At 57.0% G+C, this 17,082-nt stretch overlaps 3 protein-coding genes across 11 annotated transcripts; 1 reads left to right on the forward strand and 2 right to left on the reverse strand.

The window, feature by feature from the left end:
- Positions 1 to 51: 51 nt before the first annotated feature.
- RPL36 (ribosomal protein L36) lies at positions 52 to 4,189 on the reverse strand. The gene is made up of 4 exons (XM_032252148.1): positions 3,898 to 4,189; positions 3,624 to 3,718; positions 259 to 393; positions 52 to 185 (listed from the first exon to the last, which is right to left on the reverse strand). Exons 2-4 carry the CDS (start codon positions 3,714 to 3,716, stop codon positions 96 to 98), a joined length of 318 nt encoding a protein of 105 aa, XP_032108039.1. The 5' UTR covers positions 3,717 to 3,718; positions 3,898 to 4,189; the 3' UTR covers positions 52 to 95.
- Positions 4,190 to 5,236: 1,047 nt separating this feature from the next.
- On the reverse strand, positions 5,237 to 13,378 carry HSD11B1L (hydroxysteroid 11-beta dehydrogenase 1 like). 9 transcript variants are annotated; one of them, XM_032252142.1, is made up of 8 exons: positions 13,235 to 13,378; positions 9,004 to 9,090; positions 8,790 to 8,920; positions 7,436 to 7,547; positions 6,963 to 7,054; positions 6,401 to 6,494; positions 6,108 to 6,273; positions 5,237 to 6,016 (listed from the first exon to the last, which is right to left on the reverse strand). In XM_032252142.1, the coding sequence occupies exons 2-8, from the start codon at positions 9,074 to 9,076 to the stop codon at positions 5,821 to 5,823; spliced, it is 864 nt and encodes a 287-aa protein (XP_032108033.1). In that variant the 5' UTR covers positions 9,077 to 9,090; positions 13,235 to 13,378; the 3' UTR covers positions 5,237 to 5,820. The 9 variants fall into 9 exon arrangements, with proteins under 9 accessions (XP_032108033.1, XP_032108030.1, XP_032108032.1 ...); XM_032252139.1 differs by having other exon boundaries at positions 13,077 to 13,378; XM_032252141.1 differs by lacking the exon at positions 13,235 to 13,378 and adding an exon at positions 10,010 to 10,149.
- A 72-nt stretch (positions 13,379 to 13,450) lies between these two features.
- MICOS13 (mitochondrial contact site and cristae organizing system subunit 13) lies at positions 13,451 to 16,745 on the forward strand. Its single transcript, XM_032252147.1, has 4 exons — positions 13,451 to 13,892; positions 14,571 to 14,748; positions 14,894 to 14,945; positions 16,519 to 16,745. Exons 1-4 carry the CDS (start codon positions 13,864 to 13,866, stop codon positions 16,614 to 16,616), a joined length of 357 nt encoding a protein of 118 aa, XP_032108038.1. The 5' UTR covers positions 13,451 to 13,863; the 3' UTR covers positions 16,617 to 16,745.
- The last annotated feature ends 337 nt before the right edge of the window (positions 16,746 to 17,082 follow it).

A 17,082-nucleotide genomic window follows, 5' to 3' on the forward strand; every position in this document is an offset into this window, starting at 1 on the left:
CAAGATGCTTGAAGGACCTCCCCTACCCCAGGACAGCAGCAGAGCCAGGGCTTGGGTGCAGCTGTTTATTTCAGGGAGACAGCAGGGAAGGGGGCTCAGTCCTTCTTGGCAGCAGCTTTCCTCATGGCGGCCAGGACATTGCTCAGCTCCTCCCGCTTCCTCTTGGCCCGGATGTGTGTCCCCACCTGCCAGGGACAGGGTCGCTGTCAGCCCACCTGCAACTCCCACCTCGCCCCTCCACCAGCAGTGCCCACCTACCCTTTTCTTGATGAACTTGAGGGCCCGTTTGTCCTTGGAGACCTTCAGCAACTCCATGGCGCGCCGCTCGTATGGGGCAAAGCCACACACTTCCCGGATCATGTCCCGCACGAACTTGGTGTGTTTGGTCAGACGCTGGGGGTGGGGGCAAGAGCCGGCCGTTAGGGTGGGGGGACCCCTGCATTCTAGGTAAGCAGCTTAATCTCTTACACCGTTACCATTTCCCTGGCCACTCTCCCTGGCGTGGTGGCCTGTCGCCTAGGCCGGGGTGCAGTGCTGCAGTATAGCTTATTGCAGCTTTGACTTCCAGGGCTCAGGTGATCTTCCTGCCTCAGCCTCCTTAGCTGGGACCACAGGCGCATGCCACCATGCCTGGCTCATTTTTTAATTAATACTTGTTTGTGGTTCGGTGCGGTGCGTGACACCTGTAATCCCAGCACTGTGGGAAGCCAAGGCAGGTGGATGACTTGAGGTCAGGAGTTCGAGACCAGCCTGGCCAATATGGTGAAACCCCATCTCTACTAAAAATACAAAAATAAGCATGCCTGTAGTCCCAACTACTCAGGAGGCTGAGGCACAAGAATCGCTTGAACGCAGGGGGTGAGGCTGCAGCAAGCCGAGATCGAACCACTGTACTCCAGCATGGGCACAAGAGCTTCATCTCAAAACAAAACAAAAATTCGTTTGTGGCCAGGCGCAGTGGCTCAGGCCTGTAATCTTGGCACTCTGGGGAGGCCGAGGCGGGGGTTCACTAAGACCAGGAGTTTGAGGCCAGCCTGGCCAACATGGTGAAACTACTAAAAATAAAAAAGCCAGGCGTGGTTACCCGCACCTGTAATCCCAGCTACTGGGGAGGCTGAGGCACAAGAATCGCTGGAACCTGTGGGTAAGCCCCCATGTAGGCACCGAGGAATGAGAGCTAAGCAGAACCCTGGCACAGTTAGTGCTTGAGGAATATCTCACTTTAGAGTGTTACTACTCGACTATTTCCTTCAATATAATCCTTTACACAATCATATTAGTTTATAGAAATAGGGCTTAAAGAATCCCTTTATATAATTCTCTATATGTATTTTTTTTTTTTTTGAGACGGAGTTTCACTCATGTTACCCAGGCTGGAGTGCAATGGCGCGATCTCGGCTCACCGCAACCTCCGCCTCCTGGGTTCAGGCAATTCTCCTGCCTCAGCCTCCTGAGTAGCTGGGATTACAGGCACGCGCCATCATGCCCGGCTAATGTTTTGTATTTTTAGTAGAGACGGGGTTTCACTATGTTGACCAGGATGGTCTCGATCTCTTGACCTCGTGATCCACCCACCTCGGCCTCCCAAAGTGCTGGGATTACAGGCGTGAGCCACCGCGCCCGGCAATATGTAATTATTAATAGTTGAGTGCCTAAAGAATATTTCCCTACATATATATCTTGGGTCATATCGGAGGAATGCCTAGAGTGGACACAGTACAGAGTATGATTTAAGGGATAAGCAGCTTATAATCGGAGGAATGCCTAGAGCAGACACAGTGCAGAGCACGAATTAAGGGCAAAACAGTTATACCAGGACAAGAATCCATGGCCCAGGCGGCAGCGTTCAGTATTGTAAAGATACCCGCTGTATGGCAGGCCTGGGGCGAGAGCCACTCCTCCTGATAAAGGAGTTGTAGGAACTTGCTCCAGTTCTTGTGAAAGGCGCCCTCGGACCGGCAATCCACCTTGGTGACTGAACTTTATCAGCTCTTGCTACTGTGCTGCTTAAAAAGCATCTCCCATAGAACCCATTGGAAGCTGCCAGAAGGCGGCGGTAACCTTGACAGCTCCGTCACTGCTATGTGACTTAAAGCATCCTCCTATAAATCTCAGAAGTAGTTTTCCCATAGACAGAAGTAGCGCACACTGCACCCTCTTCACTGCGCATGGCCCACCTTCAAGCCTCGGTGACCTAATGGGGGTGAACCCCTTACTGCACACGGCCCTTGCCTTCATGGGAAGAGGCCCCTTGCTGCGCACTGTCCACCTCCAGGCCTAGGTGCCCTAATGGGGGTGGACCCCATGTTTTATTGTTCATGACCCTATCACTATCCTTAAAGATAACTTCACTCACTGCCCTGCCCCCTAACCTATACACAATAAATACTCATGCTTCTGGACATTCGGGGCCTCGCCTGACTCCGCTTATAGGTGGCGTGGCCCCCCGAGCCCAGCTGCGTTTTTGATGTACTTCTGTGTCCTGTCTCTATTTCTCGGATCCTGCGCGTCAGCACAGCATAAGGCTCACCCCACAACCCTGTGGGGCACTCAGCCCTACATCTAGCTCCCAACGTGCCCTACGGAACCCAGGTGAGGCTGCAGCAAGCCGAGATCGCACCACTTAACTCCAGCATGGGCACAAGAGCTCCATCTCAAAACAAAAATTCGTTTGTGGCCAGACGCAGTGGCTCAGGCCTGTAATCTTGGCACTTTGGGGAGGCCGAGGCGGGGGTTCACTAAGGCCAGGAGTTTGAGGCCAGCCTGGCCAACATGGTGAAACCTCGTATCTACTAAAAAAAGCCAGGCGTGGTTACCCGCACCTGTAATCCCAGCTACTGGGGAGGCTGAGGCACAAGAATCGCTGGAACCTGGGAGGCGGAGGTCGCAGTGAGCAGAGATCTCTGGGTAGCCTTGAGAACCGAGATATTAACCCTTAGGGCTTTTCTTGTTTTGAGACGGAGTCTCACTCTGTCGTCCAGGCTGGAGTGCAATGGCGTGGGTCTCGGCTCACTGCAGCCTCCGCTTCGCGCGCGCGTCACCATGCCCGGGTAATTTTTTGTATTTTTACTAGAAACGGGGTTTACACCATGTTGGTCAGACTGGTCTCAAACTCCCCAGCTCGTGATCCGCCTGCCCCGGCCTCCCAAAGTGCTGGGATTACAGGCGTCAGCCATCGCGCGCAGAGCATCTCCCACCCTCCCCAAGTCCCAATCTCTGCAACACCTGCAGGACGCACCTGGAGTCGGGGCTGCCCGCTGAATAAAGGAGCCAAATACACTGACACACCTGAAATCACCCAACCTCACACACTGCAGCCTCGGGCCAGCTCCACAAGGGAACTCCTACTCTTGCGTCAAAAACCCCAAACCCACTGTCCCGAGCCGCCCTTAAGTTGCTCCCGGTGCCCCGGCGTGGATTGCACAGGCAGGGAACACCCAGATAAGTGCTCGCCTTCGAGCACCAAGTAGGAACCCCCACTCCCCGACCCCGTCCCTTCCATTCAAACCCCCTTAGCTCCGCGCGCCAACCCGCGTTCTTTCACGCCGACAGCCTCTGCCCAAGCCGTGCCCTCTGCCCTCGAAGAAGCCCCCCGACGACCTCCGCGCGACCCCCTCACTTACCCCGCGGCGGCGGCTGTGCCTGGGCTTGCTCACGTTCTTGGTTACCTTGTGGCCCTTGTTGAGGCCCACGGCCATAGGATACCGAAGAGCCATGGCTGTAGACAGTGGCGGGGAGAAGGGACGGAGGTTGAGTTCCGATTCGGTTCCCGAGGTCCAGAACCCAGCGCCCAGCTCCCTTCAGCCTCGCTTGCCACAACCGACCATCCTCCAACCCGCACAGAGAACCCGGGAGTACGGATGGCGGCAGATCCCCGCAGTGCATGAACCCACTCACCTGCTACTCTCCAATGGCGACCGTGGCGGAAGGGCTAGCGCCGCGCTGAACTCTGGGATATCTACTAGGCTAAGGATGCGCGGGCCAGAGAGGCAGGAACCGCGCGCACTCCCCCTGGCGGCTGGAGGCGTCCCCGTGGTCTCGCTCAGCCGGCGCGACCGGGCTCTCTGAGCATGCGCAATTACTCCTTCGAGCCTGCGAGCTGAAGTCGGAACCAGGGGGCGTGGCTATAGCTGCCCTCCTCCCTCTGCCTGTGACATGGGTTCGAATCCCAACTCCGCCGATTGCTGACCGACCCTGCATCAACGGCTTCACCTCATAGACTTTCTTCACTTGTAGAACGAAAAGAATATTACCAAACTGTTTGAACTGTTAAAATGGTCATTAGAGTATAGGTTTCATTATCTATCAACTGGTCAGCATCTAGATTAGGTATGAATACGGCAAGGCATAATAGTGCCCCTTGGGGACATCTGATGTAATTTCACAAGATGCAGGGACGGGACGCTAATTAACTGAATCAGATGGCAGAAAACATACAAGTTTCCAATTTTTCTCCGTTAATGCTACTAATATACAAGAGTGAGTCTCAATTTAGGGCTGCTCTAATTGGGGTTAGCACTTTCATGTTTTTTCCAGACAGGGTCTTGCTCTGTCGCCCAAGATAGAGTGCAGTGCTGCAATCATAGCTTACTGCAGCCTTGACTTCCAGGGCTCAAGTGATCCTCCTGCCTCAGCCTCCTTAGCTGGGACCACAGGCCCATGCCACCATGCCTCGCTAATTTTTTAATTAAAATATTTGTTTGTGGCCGGATGCAGTGGCTGACACCTGTAATCCCAGCACTTTGGGACGCCGAGGTGGGGAGATCACCTAAGACCAGAGTTCCAGACCACCCTGGACAACATGGTGAAACCCTATCTCTACTAAAAATACAAAATGCCAGGCGCGGTGGCCCGCACTTGTAATCCCAGCTACTCGAGAGGCTGACTCACAAGAGTTGCTTGATCCCAGAGGCGGAGATTGCAGTGAGCCTAGATCACACTACTGCACTCCAGCCTGGACCTAGACTCCGTCTAAAAAAATTTTTAAAATACGTAAAGGCAGGGTTTCACCATGTTTGCCAGGCTGGTCTCAAACTCATGACCTCAAGTGATCCGCTTGCCTTGGCCTCCCAAAGTGATGATATTATAAACGTTAGCCACCGCACCTGGCCTCTCAGCCTCCATTTCTCCACCTGTGAAATGGGATTGAGAGTCCAAGCCCCTAGTACACACACCGCTCTCGCTGTCCGCCGTCTGCCAGCAAATTGAAATTACCAAGGAATCTGAACAACAGATATGCAAGGGAAGAAGCATTTTTATTCTCAAACGGAAGACTGGGTCCAGCCCAAAACACACACTTTCCCTCCTCCTCCCTCTTAGGCCCCGCCACCAGGTACACGGACAGTGCAGACATCCCTGCAGGTGTGAAGAGTCCCAGAGCCCCCAGCTGGGGGAAGCCGGCAGGTGTCCGGAGGAGGGGATCCTCCCAGATGGAATGAATGAGTGCAAAGAATAAATCGGCGACGAAGAGGCGCAGGCAGGTAATGGAGTGGGGTCCATGGCTGGCTCAAGGGTGGTGTGACCTCTCTGAGCCTATTTTTTCATCTGTAAAATGGAAGCAGTCATGTCATCCATCACGTCCAAACTGGTGAGGCGACACAAGTCCGGGACAAGGCGCCTAACACAGAGCGCCTGCGCCTCCGAAGCTATGATTGGTTCCAGGCGCCCGTCGTTTTTCCGGGTTTTGCTTTTCTGTCTTGATGAATTTATCTTGGGCTGTGGCCACCCTCTCAGGGGTGTCCATTGTGAGTGTCCTGGCTCCAGGGACAGTTGGAGGGAGGAGCGTTCCCGTCCGGGACGTGGAGGGGTACCCCTCGGTGCTCAGGCGGCAGCCGCGGCCGTGACGTTGAGCTCCTGGCGGATGAACCAGGCCCGCGGGCGCGGCAGCCAGCGCCGGAGCAAGCACAGCAGGTGGAAACGCCACGGGTAGAAGACGCCGGCCGCGCGCGTGGCGCCGCCGCGGATCACGGCCAGGGCCGCCTTGGGCCCCGGGGCCGCCTTGACCCTCGTGACTCCCCTGGGGACGGGAGGGCGCGGTGGGGGCTGCAGCTGGGGCGGGGCAGCCGCCCGTGGCCCCCAGCCCAGCCCCCGGCTCGCCCGGGCCTCACCTGACTGCCTCGGCGGCGGAGGCGCGATCTCGGAGGCCCAGGACGCACATGGTGATGGCCACGTTCACGTCCTGCACGTCCAGCTCCCGCCGCAGGGAGCCGAAGAAGCCGTCCAGCGCGAACTTGGCCGCCGAGTACGGGGTGGAGAACGACGCGGGCACGCGGCCTGGGGGTGCGGACGGCGGCGGCTGAGCGGCTCCCTCTCCTCCGGGAAGCCTGCCCAGGCCCTCCAGGCTCACCCGCATCGAGCTCCCCACTCCCCGTCCCGCAGAGCCGGGGCCGAGCGCACGCACCGAGCAGCGACGACACCACCACCAGCGAGCCCTTGCTGTCCGTGAGGCTGGGCAACGCCCGCGACGTCAGTTGCACGTAGCTCAGAAAGTTGACCTGCAGGCGGCACTCGCGAGTCACCGACGCAGGGGGAGCCCGGGGGCAGGGCGGGGCCAAAAGCCGGGGCGGGGCCCTAGGACGGGGCCAGAAACCCGGAAGGCGGGGCCATCAACAGGGGGCGTGGTCAAGGCCGGGCGGGCCTAGAAATTCGGAGGGCGGGGGCCATTAACTGGGGGCGTGGTCAAGGCCGGGCGGGGCCAAGGCCGGGGCGGGGTCCAAGGACCCGGCTAGAAACCCGGAGGGCATGGTCCGACGGCGGGGTCAATGCCAGGACGGACCTAGAATCCCGGAGGGCAGGACGGGGCCTTGGTCTGGGAGGGTAGTGGCCGGGGCGGGAAGGGCTGAGGGCCAGCCCGGGAGGAGGCAGAGGCCCGGTCGTGAAGGGAGCGGAGCTTGAAGAGAGGGCGGTGGAGCACCGGTCTCTGAGATCGAGGGCTGGGCCCGGGCCGCGGAGGGGCGGAGCACCTGCATGAGCCAGCGCGTTGCCTGGGCGCTGCGGGCCCGCGTGCCGGCCGGGGCGCCGCCGATGTGGTTCAGCACGAGGTAATCCAGCCCGCCTGGCCCAGAAACACCGGTCAGCCCCGGAGGCCCCTCCCCTGGGGCACAACCAAACCCCACCCCCGATCTTAGCTCCGCCCACAGCGCGGACACAGTGAGCTCCGCCCCAGGGAATGCCCCCTACGATCAAAGACACCCAGCCCTGAGCCTTATTCTCTGAATCTAGCCAAGTTTCGTCCCCATTCAATGAGGCTCCGTTTGGAGCTCTTCCCCGACGATGCAATGAGGCTCCGCCCTCCCCCCACCTCGTCCCCAGTCCCGGGATACGTCTCCACCCTGAGACACCTGTTACTGTAGCCACACCCACACCCCAATTCTAATCCTGTCCCTAAGGCCCAGGCCACGGTCCCGGACTGCAGACTCCAGGCCTAGCCCCTCACCCAGCTTGTCCAGCGCAAACTGCACCACGCTGTCGGGCGCCTCAGGGGAGGCCATGTCCGCTGCGATGTAGAAGACCTTGGGGGCGCCCAGCTTCCGGCAGTTCCCTACCACCTGGGGGGGGCCAGAGCTGCCCGTGGGCCTCTCCTCTCCAGCTGCCCCCCCACCTGCCGGCCATAGGGAGGCCGCCGCCTGAAAACCCCTCCCCTACTCTGAGCCTCTGGCCCCATTCAACATCTTTCCCAAAGATTTACTACTGTGGGAGGTGGGGAGGCTCAAAGTGGAGGCCCGCGGGCCAGAATGTTGGCCGATTCATCAATCACCAAAATCTAAAACAGGACATTTCACCTACAATTTCCAGATTTCTAGCTTCTCTTGAAAATTCGAAAGGTTTGTGTCCAAGAGCCATACCCTGCCCTGAAGTAGGAATGGGCTGCTGGATGCCCAGAAGTGCCCATATTCCCTTTGGAGTTTGAGAATCCCGACTCTCAATACAGGCTCGGACACGCAATACTCTCACTTGCTGAGGAATGCACCGCTTTCTAGTCAACCATCTCACTGCATTGGTGCAGCATCCTAACCCATGAAAAGGTGGGAGTTTGTTGGTTTGTTTAAGACAGAATGTCACTTTGTTGCCCAGGCTGGAGTGCAGTGGCGCGATCTCAGCTCACTGCAACCTCCACCTCCCGGGTTCAAGTGATTCTCCTACCTCAGCCTCCCAAGTAGCTGGGATTACAGGCATGAGCCACCATGACCGGGTAATTTTTTTGTTTGTTTTTGAGATGGAGTCTTGCTGTGTCACCCAGGCTGGAGTGCAGTGGTGCAATCTCGGCTCACTGCAACCTCTGCCTCCTGGGTTCAATCAGTTCTTCTGCCTCAGCCTCCCAAGTAGCTGGGGTTACAGGTGCGTGCCACCATGCCCAGCTTTTTTTTTTTCTTTTGTATTTTCAGTAGAGGTAGGGTTTTACCATGTTGGCCAGGCTGGTTGACAACTCCTGACCACACGTGATCTGCCCACCTCGGCCTCCCAAAGTGCTAGGATTATGGGCGTCAGCCAGTGCACCCTGCCTAATTTTTGTATTTTTAGTAGAGACAGGGTTTCATCATGTTGTCCAGGCTAGTCTTGAACTCCTGACTTCAGGCGATCCACTTGCCTCGGCCTTCCAAAGTGCTGGGACTATAGGCATGAGCCACCATGCCTGGACAGAGGGTGGTTTCATTGTCCCGTTTAGAAAATGAGGAAACCGAGAGGCCTAGAGAGGCTAGGCGACTTGCCCAGGGTCACACAGGAAGCCAGGCTCTCTTCCCTGTCCCCACACAAACCTCCAGCATTCGTCGAGACATGGGGTGGCTCACCTTCTGCAGGAAGGCCTCGGTGTGGGCAGTGAGCACCAGGTGGGAGCCCAGGCGCGCGTAGTGATAGGCCAGCTCCTCACCGACACCAGCGTTGGCCCCTGTCAGCAGCACTCGGGCTCCCTGGAGACTGGCTGGCCAGAGTCCGGGTGGTCACTCTGGGCAGAGGACAGGACAGCCGGCCCGGTTTCTCCCTCCATAAACCCCAGGGACTCACCTGGGTCAAAGTTGTCATCCCAATAATAGGCGAAGAACAGGGCCCCCAGCCCTGTGAGGAGAAGCACCTTCATGGTCCTCCGTGGGCCTGCAGAGGACAGGGGACAGAGGTGGCCGGCAGAGGCCAGGCCCACAGCCACCCCCGTTTGATGGGCGTTTGGTGATGCCACCACCTTGGATCCATCCCCTCCTCTCCACTCCAGAGCCACCACCCGTCCAGGCCACCATGCTGGCTCCATGAACTGTCACACCTGCACCCTCACTGTCCTGCCTTCTCAGCCTTCGTTTTCCCTACGCCTTGCCTCCCCTGGACCGCAATCCTTCCTGTCCCAGTTAGAATAAAATCCAGACTCCTGGCCGGGCGCGGCGGGACATGCCTGCGATCCTAACATTTGGGAGGCCGAGGTGGGCAGATCATGAAGTCAAGAGATCAAGACCATCCTGGCCAACGTGGTGAAACCCTGTCTCTACAAAAAATCAGCTGGGCCGGGCGCGGTGGCTCAAGCCTGTAATCCCAGCACTTTGGGAGGCCGAGGCGGGTGGATCACGAGGTCAAGAGATCGAGACCATCCTGGTCAACATGGTGAAACCCCGTCTCTACTAAAAATGCAAAACATTAGCTGGGCATGGTGGCGCGTGCCTGTAATCCCAGCTACTGGGGAGGCTGAGACAGGAGAATCACGTGAACCTAGGAGGCAGAGGTTGCAGTGAGCCGAGATCGCATCACTGCACTCCAGCCCCTAGTGACAGAGAAAGACTCTGTCTCAGGAAAAAAAAAAAAAAAAAAAAAAAAAACAAACACACACAAAACACACACCCAAAAAAACCAGACTCTTTGGTGGCCACAAACGTTCTGCATAGACCTATCCTCCATGCTCACTCTGCTCCACTAAAATAGTCAATCCCTATTCCTCAAAACCAGCCAGTCACCATCCTGCGAAGGCAAGGGCTGTTCCTACTGCCTAGAATGCTGTTCCCGGATATAACCCAATGGTTTGCTCTCTCACTTCTTTCAAGTCTCAGTGCAAAAGTGACCTCCTTCAGCTGGGCGAGATGCCTCACACGTGGAATACCAGCACTTTGGGAGGCTCAGGCAGGCGGATCTCTTGAGATCAGGAGTTCGAGACCAGCCTGGTCAACATGGTGAAACCCCATTTCTACTAAAAATACAAAAATTAACTGGTCATGGTAGCAGGTGCCTGTAACCGCAGCTACTCACGGGGCTGAGGCGGGAGAATCACTTGACCTCGGGAGGCGGAGGTTGCAGTGAGCCAAGATTGCACCACTACACTCCAGCCTGGGCAACAAAGCAAGACTCCATCTCAAAAAAAAAAAAAAAAAAAAAATTAGGCCGGGTGCGGGTGGCTTATGCCTGTAATCCCAGCACTTTGGGAGGCCAAGGCGGGTGGATCACATGATCAGGAGTTCAAGACCAGCCTGGCCAAGATGGTGAAAGCTCACTTCTACTAAAAAAAAAAAAAAAATTAGCTGGGTGTGATGACAGGCGTCTGAAATCCCAGCTACTCAGGAGGCTGAGGCAGGAGGATCGTTTGAACCCTAGAGGTGGAGGTTGCAATGAGCCGAGATCATGCCACTGCACTCCAGCCTGGACAACAGAGCTAGACATCTCAAAAACAAAACAAAACAAAACAAAAAGGCCGGGCGCGGTGGCTCAAGCCTGTAATCCCAGCACTTTGGGAGGCCGAGGCGGGTGGATCACGAGGTCAAGAGATCAAGACCATCCTGGTCAACATGGTGAAACCCCGTCTCTACTAAAAATACAAAAAATTAGCTGGGCATGGTGGCGCATGCCTGTAATCCCAGCTACTCAGGAGGCTGAGGCGGGAGAATTGCCTGAACCCAGGAGACGGAGGTTGCGGTGAGCCGAGATCGCGCCATTGCACTCCAGCCTGGGCAACAAGAGCGAAACTCCGTCTCAAAAAAAAAAAAAAAAAAAAAAAAAAAAAACAGAGATCAAGACCATTCTAGCCAACATGGTGAACCCCCATCTCTTCTAAAAATACAAAAAATAGCCGGGCATGGTGGTGGGTGCCTATAGTCCCAGCGACTAGGGAGGCTGAGGCGGAAGAATTGCTTGAACCAGGGAGGCCAAGGTTGCAGTGAGCTGAGATTTCACCACTGTGCTCCAGCCTCAAGACAGAGCAAGGCTCCGTCTCTCTCTTTTTTTTTTTTTGTTAAGACTCAGTCTCAAAAATAAAAAAAAAAAAAAAAAGAAAAAAGGCTGGGTGTGGTGGCTCAGGCCTGTAATCTCAGCACTTTGGGAGGCCAAGGCGGTGGATCACCTGAGGTCAGGAGTTTGAGACACCCCGTCTCTACTTAAAATATAAAAACTTAGCCGGGATTGGTGGCAGTTGCCTGTAATCCCAGCTACTCAGGAGGCTGAGGCAGGAGAATCTCTTGAACCTGGGAGGAAGATGTTACAGTGAGCCAAGGTCATGCCACTGCACTCCAGCCTGGGCAACAAGAGCAAAACTCCATCTCAAAAAAAAAAAAAAAGTGACCTCCTCCGAGAGAGGGCCTCATTTTCTTTTCTTTTTCTTTTTTTTTTTTTGAGACGGGCTCTCTCATTGAAGAGTCCCTAAATCTTCCATCTCCATGTCCAGCCCTAGGTTCTCTGCCTCTGCTATCCACCTGACCACCTCCAGGCCCCTTGGAGCCAGCAGGATCCAAGCCAGGCTCAGCATGTAGCCCCATACCTGCTTCTCTTCCCAGCTCACCGTGATGGAAAGGGCCCCACTGTCCCCTGTCCCTGAATGGGAGACCCAGGCATTGTCCTCACGCCCTTCCATCCTTTCACCCCATGACCTCATGTTTTCAGATCTTATCAGTTCTCCCTCTGCAATCTCTCCCCAACTGTCCCTTCCTAACTCTCTGCAGGGCTCCCACATTGTCACCTCCCTCCTAGACCCTTCCCCCGGCCTGACCATCCCCATCTTCTTTCCCCTGGCCTCCCTCCCACCTCCCATTTGGTCTCCTCTACCACACTGGCTTCCACATCTCCACACTCACTCTCTCCCTGCCTCTCCTGTCCGTGTAGCCAAAGGCACCTGTATCAAAAGTGACATAGCCACAGCCTTCCTGCTCCAAACCCTCTCAGGGGTCTCCACTGCAACTGATGGAAACCAGGCTCCTCTGCAGCCCATGAGGCCCTGCAGGTATGGCCCCTGACTACCTGTCTATCCTCCTTTCCATCTATGAATCATTCACTTCTCAAAGGCATGAACTCCTCAGCTTCGCCAGACACACAGTCATGCCCACAGCAAGAAACGAGCTTCCACCTTTTCCCCTTCCAGGGACAGTCCATGAAGTCCCTCTGCTCATCCCTCTTTCCACCCCCAGCTCCACACTGACTGCAGCAGCCCGGCAGGGGGAAGTGAGGCTGGATGGACAGACGGATGGACGGATGAGTGGATGGGCAGATAGAAGGAGGGACGGTGCATGGGTGGAAAAATGGATGAGGGGATGGATGTATAATGAATTTGGGAAACAGATGGATGAATGGATGGGTCGATGGAAGGATGGGTGGATGGATGGGGGAGCAGATGGATGGATTGATGGGTGGATGGATGTGCAGACAGTTGGATGAACGGATGCGTGGATGGATGGGGAGACAGATGATGAATGGAAGCGTGGATGGATAGATGGAAGGATGGGTGGGTGGGTGGTCAGATGGATAGACGGCTGGATGAGGGGAGCAGATGGATGAATGGATGAGGGAGCAGATGGATGAACGGATGCGTGGACGGATGGGGAGACCGATGAACGGAAGTGTGGATGCATAGATGGATGGGTGGGTGGATGGCCAGATGGATAGATGGATGGGTGAGGGGACAGATGGATAGATGGAAGGATGGACGTATGGACGGATGGATGGGCAGATGAACGGTTGAAGCAGCCTGGCCGAGATGCAGGAGGAATCGGGGCGGCGGGCGGCGGGGAGGGACAAATCCCTGCAGAACCCACCGGCCTCTTCTAGACCTCGGCGGGCCTTAGCTTCCCCTCTGAACAAAGGGGGCGTGTGACCTGCTGCGCAGCCCTAAACTGCGTACTTACCCACTCAGGCCTCAGTTTCCCCCACTGTCCAGCGGGGTTGGGGTCCCAGCCTGGGAACCACGCGAACGTCCCACGATGCTCTCTTCCCGGCCGCCTGCTGCCGGGTCCCTAACCGCGCCCCCTCCCGTAGGGCCCGGGTCACCTGACTCCAAGCCCACCTCCTCCCGGGGAGGGGCCGGGCCGCGGGGACCCAGCGCCGGAGCGTCGCCGGGCAACAGTCCCCGCCTGGTCTCCACCTCCCAGTCGCGGCCCCGCCCCCTGGGCGGAATCCCCGCCCCCGAATCCATCACATGACGGGACCGCCGCTGTCGAACAATCCCGCCCTCGCGTTGCCGTGACAACCACCTTTTATGGGCACTCTTTCTAGGTCCCGGTTCTTAGTCCCCCGCGCGGGCGCGGGCGGATCTCTCGGGCTCCGACTTCTCCGGTCACCTTCAGGCTTCAGTCCAGGCACCCGACGCCTCGTTACCCTCACGCTGGTAGGGCCGGGTTAGGCCGGGCCGGACTACATTTTCCAGGAGGCTCCGCGGCCAGGCGCAAACAGCGCGGTGCTAACTACATTTCCCAGGCAGCCTTGCAGCGGCCCGGGCGCTGAAGCGTCCATTTCCCAGCGGCCCTTTGCGGCGGGACCGTAGCCCTTCTCTGGAGTCTCAGCGCCCTAAGAGACTACCACTCCCAGGGGACTCTGCGTCGCACAAGAAAGACTACGCCTCCCAGAGGTCTCTGCGGCGTCGCGACCGGAAGCGGCGGGCGAGTCGAGTGTCCTTGCGCGTGAAGCAGAGCGACTATGGTGGCCCGGGTGTGGTCGCTGATGAGGTGCGTGGGGCCCCCGGATGGGACCCGAGTCCCCGAAAAAGTCCCTTTTTGTGGGCACCCCTGTCTCCAGCCTGCTTGCGATCTGCTCGTCGCTTCCTGTAGAGTTACCTCCCTTTCCTCCCCAGCCTATGGGCCAGATAGGGAAACTGAGGCTCCAGCGGGGTGGGGCTTCCCGAGGTCGCCAATCCCTTCCCTCTTGCCTCCCAGCGAGCCCTTCCCGTTCCGCTCACGGTGTCTGCCTCCGCCTCCGAGCCTCAGTTGTCTTCTCTGTGAAGTGACAATGCCCGGCGAATCCTGCCGCTGGCGTGGATGGGAGGTGAATGCGTGCTCGGAGCGAGTGACCGCAGGCAGGAGGCGTCCAGGGACACTTGGTTTCTCCAGGGCTGGAAGGCTCTGGAAAGTCAAGGATCTTTTTCACTGCCCCTGCTCACTATGGGACCCACTCTCCCGCTCTGGGTTTCAGTTTACCGATTAAAGTGGCATCCAGCTGCCCTGCCTTGCACATTGTGAATCGAGTGCTGTGTATGATAGGGGTCTGGGTCGACGGTGCTACACTACAGAGTGTCACCCTGTGGCCGGTGAGCCCCGGGGAGGGTCTGACTCGCCCCGTGGGCCTAGGCTTCTAAGGGTGGCGGTCAGTGTCCGCTAACCTTCTGCTCCTCACGTCCCTACCCGCAGGTTCCTCATCAAGGGAAGTGTGGCTGGGGGCGCCGTCTACCTGGTGTATGACCAGGAGCTGCTGGGGCCCAGCGACAAGAGCCAGGCAGCCCTAAAGAAGGCTAGGGAGGTGGTTCCCCCGGCCATGTACCAGTTCAGCCAGTACGTGTGTCAGCAGACAGGCCTGCAGATACCCCAGGTACTCCAGACTGGGAGCGAGGCCAGGGCTTGGCAAGTGACCGGCTCTGGGGGTGCCTCCAGCCCTGCATGATCTCCTTCCTGTGTCTCTGGGGCCGGGCTGCTGGGTCTTTTCACCAGTTCTTTCTGCCCATCTCTCTTCCCAGCTCCCAGCTCCTCCAAAGATTCACTTTCCCATCCGTGACTCCTGGAATGCAGGTAGGCACCTGGTTTCTTTGCTTGTGGGGGTTGCTGCAGACACCCCAGTATAGCCCCTCTCCCCATGTCCTGGCCTCTTTTTCTATCCATCCCCCTGCCTGCCCCACACGTGTCTCTTAGGGATCTAAAAGGGAAAGGAGGCTAGGCCTGGTGGCTTATGCCTGTAATCCCAGCATTTTGGGAGCCTGAGGTAGGCGGATCATCTGAAGTCAGGAGTTTGAGACCAGCCTGGGCAACACAGTGAAACTCTGTCTCTACTAAAAATACAAATATTAGCTGGGCGTGGTGGTGGCTGCCTGTAGTGGAGCCAAGATTGCGCCACTGCACTCCAGCCTGAGCAACAGAGCAAGACTCTGTCTCAAATAAATGAATAAAAGGGAAAGGAGTGGGGAGATTCTAGGGAAGGGGTCGAGGGTGGAGCCTTTGAGGACTGGACTGTGGACCGCCTGTTAGAATGGGAGGTGGGAGGCCTGGGCCCACATCCGAACTTGTCCTATGAGCTTGGACAAGGCGAGGCGCTGCCCCTCTGCTGCCTCAGTTTCTGCTGGAAGATGTTCTTCTAAAAAAGACTTGCTTGTTAGGTGTGGTGGCTCATACTTACAGCACTTTTGGGGTCTGAGGCGGAAGGGCTGCTTGAAGCCAGGACTTTGAGAACAACCTGGGCAACATTATGAGACCCTATCTCTTCAAAAAGAAAATCTGCTTTTTTTTTTATCTTTTTTGAGATTAAGTTTTGCTCGTTGCCCAGGCTGGAGTGCAATGATGTGATCTCTGTTCACCGCAACCTCTACTTCCCAGGTTCAAGTGATTCTCCTGCCTCAGCCTCCCAAGTAGCTGGGATTACAGGCATGAGCCACCATGCCTGGCTAATTTTGTATTTTTAGTAGAGACAGGGTTTCTCCATGTTGGTCAGGATGGTCTTGAACTCCTGACCTCATGATCCGCTTGCCTCAGCCTCCCAAAGTGCTGGGATTACAGGCGTGAGCGACTGTGCCTGACCCTTTTTTTTTTCCTTGAAACAGAGTTTTGCTGTTGTTGCCCAGGCTGGAGTGCAGTGTTGAGATCTTGGCTGACTGCAAACCTCCACCTCCTGGGTTCAAGCAATTCTTCTGCCTCAGCCTCCCAAGTGGCTGGGGTACAGGCGCCCGCCACCATGCCTGGCTAATTTTTGTATTTTTTTTTTTTTTTTAAATAGAGACAGGGTTTCAGCATGTTGGTCAGGCTGGTCTTGAACTCCCGACCTCAGGTGATCCACCCACCTTGGCCTCCAAAATGCTTGGATTACAGGTGTGAGCTACTATGCCTGGCCCAAAAATCTTTTTTAATTAGCCAGGCATGGTGGCATGTGCCTGCAGTACCAGCTACTTGGGAGGCTTACGCAGGAGGATTGCTTGAGCACTAGAGTTCAAGGCTTCAGTGAGCTACGATCACACCACCATACCCCAGCCTGGGCGACAGAGGGAGACCCTGTCTCTAAAAAAACCAAAAACCCTAGAGTTTAGCGTTTCCCAGGGGTTGGAGGCTGGGTGAGGCTGGGAGGGGAGTGTCACCAGTGGCCGTCCCTTCCCCACAGGCATCATCACGGTGATGTCAGCTCTGTCAGTGGCCCCCTCTAAGGCCTGCGAGTATTCCAAGGAGGGCTGGGAATACGTGAAGGCGCGCGCCAAGTAGTGAGCCAGTGGGCCGCCCACCCCCGCCAGAACGGACAGGGCTGCCACCGACCTGGAGACTCCAGCCTGGGACCCCACTCCGAGGGCAGCTCCTGGCCTTGCCAGCCCAATAAAGGACTTCGGAAGTGTTTCCTGACCCGTGTGCTGGCCCCCGGGGGGCACAGGGTCGGCCTGCCGGTGCCCAGAGCACCGAGGCCTGGGCTTCTGGCTCCTGATGGCTCATCAGGGCTTGACCTTGACCACAGGTCATGGCTCGCCCTTTGACGTCTGCTCTGGCATCAGAGGTCAGAGCAGGTGCTCCCGGTGCTCCAGGGGCCGTGCTCTGGGGCCGGGAAATTGCTTTGGCCAAGTCTGGCTTGTGGGAGGGGTCTTGGTTTTGGCGGGCTGAGCCCAGGGTGGGACAGTGTAAGAGCCAGAGTGGACAGAAGTGGGGTCTGCTTCCCTGGGGACGCAGGGCAGGGGCCCCT

This window comes from Sapajus apella, unplaced genomic scaffold, assembly GCF_009761245.1.
Source record: "Sapajus apella isolate SASKATOON/1434 unplaced genomic scaffold, GSC_monkey_1.0 scaffold77, whole genome shotgun sequence".
NCBI classification, from domain to species: Eukaryota; Metazoa; Chordata; class Mammalia; order Primates; family Cebidae; genus Sapajus; species Sapajus apella.

What these genes read in the sequence shown, in the direction of transcription:
- MICOS13 (XM_032252147.1), top strand. Translation starts at nt 13,864, where the DNA reads ATGGTGGCCCGGGTGTGGTCGCTGATGAG. An exon ending in CAGGCCTGCAGATACCCCAG is followed by an intron (nt 14,749 to 14,893) that starts GTACTCCAGACT and finishes CTCTCTTCCCAG; the next exon opens with CTCCCAGCTCCTCCAAAGAT. An exon ending in CCGTGACTCCTGGAATGCAG is followed by an intron (nt 14,946 to 16,518) that starts GTAGGCACCTGG and finishes CCTTCCCCACAG; the next exon opens with GCATCATCACGGTGATGTCA.
- RPL36 (XM_032252148.1), bottom strand. Translation starts at nt 3,716, where the DNA reads ATGGCTCTTCGGTATCCTATGGCCGTGGGCCTCAACAAGGGCCACAAG. An exon ending in GGCACAGCCGCCGCCGCGGG is followed by an intron (nt 394 to 3,623) that starts GTAAGTGAGGGG and finishes CCCCACCCCCAG; the next exon opens with CGTCTGACCAAACACACCAA. An exon ending in TCAAGTTCATCAAGAAAAGG is followed by an intron (nt 186 to 258) that starts GTAGGTGGGCAC and finishes TGTCCCTGGCAG; the next exon opens with GTGGGGACACACATCCGGGC.
- HSD11B1L (XM_032252138.1), bottom strand. Translation starts at nt 9,241, where the DNA reads ATGGAGCCAGCATGGTGGCCTGGACGG. An exon ending in CAACGCGCTGGCTCATGCAG is followed by an intron (nt 6,495 to 6,962) that starts GTGCTCCGCCCC and finishes TGCCGCCTGCAG; the next exon opens with GTCAACTTTCTGAGCTACGT. An exon ending in TCCGCCGCCGAGGCAGTCAG is followed by an intron (nt 6,017 to 6,107) that starts GTGAGGCCCGGG and finishes TCCCGTCCCCAG; the next exon opens with GGGAGTCACGAGGGTCAAGG.